Source organism: Nelumbo nucifera, chromosome 5, assembly GCF_055504915.1.
Source record: "Nelumbo nucifera cultivar China Antique chromosome 5, China Antique-T2T, whole genome shotgun sequence".
Taxonomy (NCBI): domain Eukaryota; kingdom Viridiplantae; phylum Streptophyta; class Magnoliopsida; order Proteales; family Nelumbonaceae; genus Nelumbo; species Nelumbo nucifera.
In genome coordinates, this window is record NC_142653.1 from 76,270,532 (window position 1) to 76,277,180 (window position 6,649).

The 6,649-nt window shown below is 46.4% G+C and overlaps 1 protein-coding gene across 1 annotated transcript; it reads left to right on the forward strand.

Annotated features, from left to right (window-relative positions):
* The first annotated feature begins 3,873 nt into the window (after positions 1-3,873).
* On the forward strand, positions 3,874-6,396 carry LOC104593936 (basic helix-loop-helix (bHLH) DNA-binding superfamily protein). The gene is made up of 2 exons (XM_010254040.3): positions 3,874-4,214; positions 4,371-6,396. Exon 2 carries the CDS (start codon positions 4,488-4,490, stop codon positions 6,072-6,074), a length of 1,587 nt encoding a protein of 528 aa, XP_010252342.1. The 5' UTR covers positions 3,874-4,214; positions 4,371-4,487; the 3' UTR covers positions 6,075-6,396.
* Positions 6,397-6,649: the final 253 nt, after the last annotated feature.

A 6,649-nucleotide genomic window follows, 5' to 3' on the forward strand; every position in this document is an offset into this window, starting at 1 on the left:
ACCACAGCCCGTAAAACATGGGTAATCGGCCGACCCACTATGGCGTTGTACGGGGAGGGGGTTGCGACCACCAAGAAGTTGTAGTTGAGCCTCACAATGCTAGGCCAGGTGCTGACTTCCATAGGTACTGTCACCCTTCCTAGGGGCCGAACTTCCTCTCCCTTGAAGCCCACTAGGGGAGTGTTCACAGGCTTTAGGTCGCTCTCCTGAAACTGGAGTTTGTCGAAGGCCGCTTTGAAGAGGATGTCTGCCGAGCTACCTGAATCGACGAGGACTCTCTTGACTTCGAAGTCATTGATCTTCACCTTTATGACGAGCGCGTCGTCATGGGGGTAGTGAACCCCGTATGTATCATCCTCTGTGAAGAAGATGGGGTCTTCTATCCTTGGCCGTTTCGAAAGGTTCTGCCCTTTCCTGTTGGTCTCGTGAGATGACGCGCGAGCTGCTGCTGAGGTGCAGCCCGCCACGATCGAACCTCCGACTATAACATGGATGATCCCCCGAATTGGTCTCTCCTCGGGGGGCTGCTTCTACGGTTGCTCCGCTTGCCTGCTGGACTCGGGGGTGTCTCTACCTTGCTCCCCTTGTCGACCTGAGCATACCTCATCTTTTCCTTTGAGCTCGAGAGAGGCTCCGGAAGCAGTTCGGCGAACTCATCGGCGTCTTCGCTGCTGCTTTGCTGGCTCAGCGTTGGTGCTTCACGCTTCGGTGTCACCGAGCTCGATAGGCTCGGACCACTAGTGTCGACTCTGGACCGAAGGGCCTTGTCTGTAGTCCGCGGCCAGGACCTCGAACGGATTCTCCGCGAGCGGGAGCTTGAACTGCGAAGGCTGTGGTGACACAGGCTTTGTTGGCTGTGAGGCCCTTGACTCGCCTACAGGCTGTGAGGCGGGGGTGGCCGACCTCTCCTTCTTGCTACGAGAAGGGGCTTGGCTCTTGGCTGGATCCTAGATCTAGGAGGCTTCTCCCCGACAAGGCTGCTCACTCCGGCGGGAGGGCTTGGTCTGCTTCGTGGCCGGATGCCGAGGGGGAAGTGATGGCTGGGCCTGAGGCAGAGAGGGAAACTGCTGCTGGTACTGGTATTGGGAAACCTGGTGCATCACTTGTTGTTGGTAGAGTTGGAATTGTTGAAACTGTTGCATTTGAGCCTGCATGACCCGCATGCATTGCACCAAGTCCTCCAGTTGGTTTGGGTTGGCCGTTGGGGGCACAACCGAGGGTTCAACAAAGGTTGCTCCTACTGTAGAAGGGAGCGGAGCAACGACGGGTGCCACTATAAGAGGCACGTTCAGACTGGGAACTCCGTCCGCGGAGAGGGGGACGGTAAACTGTCCAATGCAGACAGTAGGAAGCTGGGGCTGCTCCCCAGAAGCGTTCTGGTTGGTGCCATGTCCGACATTGCTGGAAGAAGCCATGAAGAATGCTAAGTTTTTGGAAGAAGGAGCTGTAAAAGCTTGGAGGAAGGCTTTTAGAAGCGTTTCCCACAGACGACGCCTAATGATGTGGCATGATCCGGGCACTCCTAGCTAGCTGCTGACTGGCTCCTTGTTGGCAATAGACGGCACCTAAGAAGACGAAGAAGAAGGATTCTCGGGGATTTGCCCGGCAGGAATACTCCGAAGCTTAAGTTAGAACGCTGGGGAGGAAGGAAAGAGTATAAAAAGCTAAGAGTGTAAGTCGCGCTAGATCACTGTGTTCGCGAGGTTAACTCGTGAATAGGTAAGATAATTCAAGTTCAGATAAAATCCGAGAGTGCGAGAGTGTATGAGTCTCTCCTTCTCCCCTTCGCCTAAAAGGCTTTTATAGGGGCGCTCTTGTCAAATCTGGCGTAACTGCCACTGGGCTCCTGTCGCAGCCGTTACCTGCCAGGTCTACGCAGGTGATCATTATAGTGTACTATTCACTTGGATGAGTGACACGTCCCAAAGGGGCAGGCGCGCCTCCATCTGTCGAGAGACGTGGGTGCAGACTGTCGAAGGGACAAGGGCTGCGCCGTCAGTCGGGAGACGTGGCGCAGTCTGACCGGTACGGTTTTGTCAGAGATAAGCTTCCTGAGAATGTCGCGTTGCTCAGTCGCAAGCTACTCCGTAGCGAGCTATTCTTGCCGCAAGCTACTTTGTAGCGAGCTCAGGGGTGCTTCGAGGTGATCCTCATCTAAGTTGATCTTTGGGGCAGTTCTTCTGCCTAAGTGCTGGAGTGAGCTGGTTTTCCTAGCTCGCGAGCTGGAATAGTCTTGGAGTATTCCCTTCTCAATAGCTCGGGGGATCTGGAGCTCGCGTTCCCTATAGCGGGTTATGACGTAGCGAGCTGTTCTACAGGCTCGTTATTTAGTCGCGGTCAAGCTATGGTGCTGAGCTGCTACTCGTGCTGAGTCAGGTCCACGTGTCATTATCTCAGTAGGTCGGGTCAAATCATTCTCCATCAAATTTTAAAAAACAGCTTTCAACGACTAAACAATTACACATACATGTCGTATGATCTTTTGCCCCTTTTTCATATACTTACACATAACAGTTTGCTGTTTACAGAGCTATACAATAACAGTTTACAGAGCTATAGAGAGAGAAAAAAAAAGAGAACAAAAGAATAATATAAATATACAAGAACAAGTATAGAAAGCATCACCTAATTACAAAGAGCATCACCGATAGGGACGCCAATTTTTCTCATTTCCCCCTGTCCCGAATGGGGCAGGGATGGGAGAGCACTTCCGGTTCCGTAGGGATCTCGATCCCCGTCCTGTAAGATCCCCACTAATATATATGTATATATGTATGTATGTATACATGCATTTATATATTCATATTTTAAAAAATATGATTGAATATGCTTGGATTTTCTCTATTAGGATTATAAATTTTAATTATTTTTTCTAATAAAATAAAAAACAAGACTAACATTATAAAAAATCACCGGGAATGGGAATCCCGTGGAAACGAGGATGGAGATAAACTTGTCGGCATTAACGGGGACAGGGGACAGGGAGAGGGCCCCGCCCCATTGCCATTCCTAATCACTGACTCACTGTCGTCTCTCACCGCCTCGTTGGAGTATCCTGTTGCCACTGGTGAGTGGTGCCAGACCGTAGAGAAGAGTTAGAACTCAGAAGACCAAAACTCAAAAAGTGAAAGGGAAGTGACATGTCGAGGGTTTTGGGTTTTGGCCTGATGGCCAATATTATTATTAATTTACCCTTAACCGAACCTCTAAATATCAGAACCGGAACAGAAACCCAATATTAATAAAACTGTACTTAAAAACTGAACCAAATCATTTAATCTGAACTAACCCAACTGACCAAACTAAAACCAAAATTTCAGTTCGACCATTCGATTTCAACGAAACTATGCTCATCCCTAACAGTTTGTAGCATTGCAATACACGGGAAGCCCTCAAACCACGTTTGGGGAAAAACGGGACAACCCACGTTCATGAGCATAAATCAACTTTACATGTACAATGTAGCTTCTAGGAAGTTGTTTAGTCAATGCAGTACAAGGAATCAATGTTTTAAAATCGATCTTGAATTAAAATCACTTTGGCCACTGATTTTTGGGTCTAGGGTTTGATTGTATGATTTTGAAAATTGGACCGGACTGAATGGTTGGATTGATTGGTCTAGGAATTGATTAGGTAACCGATTTCGTTTCATCCTAAAATTGCATTTTGGTCAAAGACCATTGCCAGATTGTAGATTGGGACCCACTTAAAATGACACAAATACTAGATTGTGATGTAGGGTGCATTTAGCTAAAGAAAAGAAGAAGTACGATAGCGAACATAAAACCTGCACCACCCAAACAGCAGGCAAACATGTTTTTGTTTTTTCTGTGGACTGTGAGACTGGGAGTGGGAGTACTTTTCTCTACCTCACAGAGTCACAGGCTCACGTTAGGTTTCAGATAAGAGAGAGATTTGGGGCTTTAACCCAGGACGAGGTTAGTGGTTGAGTTATGAGTTTTATCCCTAGATCTGGTTGGTTGCTTGAATGGTAACTTTGAAAAGATAGGAATTTTTTTTTTTGGTTTTAGGGTTTCGTCTAAAGATCGAAGGTTCACAAACCGGAATTGAAGCGACAAGGGGTGGGCCGGTTGAATAAGGGGAATTAAATCTGGAATTCGGTCACAGATCCGTGAAGATATGAGCTTTTGGTTGGGTTGATATCGGAAGAGCTGCTAAGGGATCAGGAGACGGATGAAGTGGGTGAAATCAAGGTGATTTTCCTTCATTTGATCTTAAATATTTTTAATTTCGTAATATATATTTTGCAGCAGAATTGACCTGAAGAGAATGGAAGTTTGAGATGAAGCAAGAGATCTGATCATTCCGGTCGTGATTTTGTCTATATTTTGGTTGTCTGATTATTGAAGGTGTTGTTGGAGAGATTGGCAGATCTGAGCGGGAAAAATGGCTAGGAGTTCTGAAAATTGTTAAAACTTCAGCTGAAATCTTGAGCCTGAGTTCGATAGACGTGTGGTAGAAGAGAGATGGGAGACAAGTTCTGGGGCAGTGAAGAAGAAAAGGCCATTGCTGAAGCTGTTTTGGGTGCTGAAGCCTGTCAGTTCCTGACTTTGCCGGCTCCACGACATGTTTCGCAAGATTTGGTTTTGCCGGCTGTTGAGGGGGGTATGCAGCGGCAGCTCAGCCAGCTTGTTGAAGGTTTAGGTTGGACTTATGCCATTTTCTGGCGGGCATCGAGGTCCAAATCCGGTGAAATGACGTTAGTTTGGGGAGATGGGCACTGCAGAGAACCAAAGGGAGGGGAAAGAGAAGGAGGAAGGGAGGGAAAGGGATCTTATGGAGATTTTGAATCGCACAAAAGGGTTGGGGGAGAGCAGGAGCAGGAGATGAGGAAGCGGGTGCTTCAGAAACTTCATGCGTTCTTCGGAGGATCGGAGGATGATAACTATGCTGTACGCTTGGATTCTGTCTCGGACGTGGAGATGTTCTATCTCACCTCCATGTATTACTCTTTTCCATACGATTCACAGGCTGCTCCTGCTCGGTCATTTGCGTCCAGTAGATCAATTTGGGCTTCGGATGCAAAGAGTTGTTCAGACAATTACCACTCTAGGTCATTCCTAGCAAGATCAGTTGGCTTCCGGACTATGGTATGTGTCCCAATTGAGTCAGGAGTGGTGGAGCTTGGTTCTGTTAAATCATTCCCAGAAGATCATAATGTTTTGCAGAGGATCAAAAATGTATTTGGAGGTTCCCGCTCTGTTCAAGCCACTGTGACTCCTAAGATCTTTGGACAGGATCTCAATCTTGGTGGCACGAAATCCCGCTCGGTTAATATAAGCTTCTCCCCAAAGGTGGAAGAAGATGAAGGTCTTCCCTCAGAATCTTACAAGGTACAGGCAACGGTCTCCAGACCTGGTAATACCTTGGTTTTGAATGCAGAAACAAGTTCTAATAGAACCTTTGGAACATTTTCTAATGGCTGTGGAAGTGAGGGGAACGAAGTGAAACTGTTCCCGCAGACAAGCCAGATGGTCATGGGGGGCTTAACTCCTCAATCCAGAGTTTCAGGCTTGGAAGAGATTAAGGATGACCCATTACCTCGCCCTGATGAGAGGAGACCTAGAAAAAGAGGTAGAAAACCTGCGAATGGGAGAGAGGAGCCACTGAACCATGTGGAAGCAGAGCGGCAGAGACGTGAGAAGCTTAATCAGCGGTTCTATGCACTAAGAGCTGTTGTTCCAAATATCTCAAAGATGGACAAGGCATCATTGCTTGGAGATGCCATTACCTATATCACTGATCTTCAGATGAAGATCAGGGTCTTAGAAACTGAAAGGGAGATGGTGGATGGTAACCAAAATCCATCAATCATCCCAGAGATTGATGTTCAGACCAGGCACGAGGATACAGTTGTACGTGTTAGCTGTCCCTTGGATGCTCACCCAGTTTCTGGAGTCATAAAAGCATTTAGGGAAACTCAAGTTATGGTTCAGGATTCGAAAGTTTCCACCACAGATGATGGATCGGTTCTTCACACGTTTTCCATTAGGACCCAAAATGGTGCCAGTGAACATTTGAAGGAGAAGCTTGTTGCTGCCCTTTCAAGATGACCACACTGTAAATTTGTACTTGTACGATGAGCTTGATGCAATCTCCTTTACTTCTATGAGCAATTTATAGGAAAACTACCATACCTGATAGCTGTATAACTAATGGTTGTACTACTTCTGTACCACAAATCTTTGTTGTCCAGCTTTAGATCAAGATTTGCAAGCCCTTGCTATAGAGTATTGAAATCAATGGACATGTATGGTTAATTGGTTATCTTCTTTTTTTCTTAAGATGATACATGATACTTTTATGTATGACATATTCTTGTATTAAGCATCTTATGTTTCTTAGGATAATGGTAAACTGAGCATTGAGCATTAAGCATCTTCTTGTCGTTTGGTTCAACACCTCCTTTCTTTCTGCCCACAGTGAAGGCAGTGTGTTTGGACTGTTGACTAGGGAACCTGGGCGAGGTGACTGGGGTTCCTAGTATCTGTGTTAATACTTTCTAGTTAAAAGATGTTTCCCTTTGATCACCAGACTTGGTAGTTTACAAAGCAAAATTGTTTTTTTTTTTTCTTTTTCTTTAATACGGCAGTTACAAGTTACAACAGTTCTTTACAAATTCAAACAG

Excerpts from the sequence above, each read along its gene's own strand:
- LOC104593936 (XM_010254040.3), top strand. The coding sequence starts at position 4,488 with ATGGGAGACAAGTTCTGGGGCAGTGAAGAAGAAAAGGCCATTGCTGAA.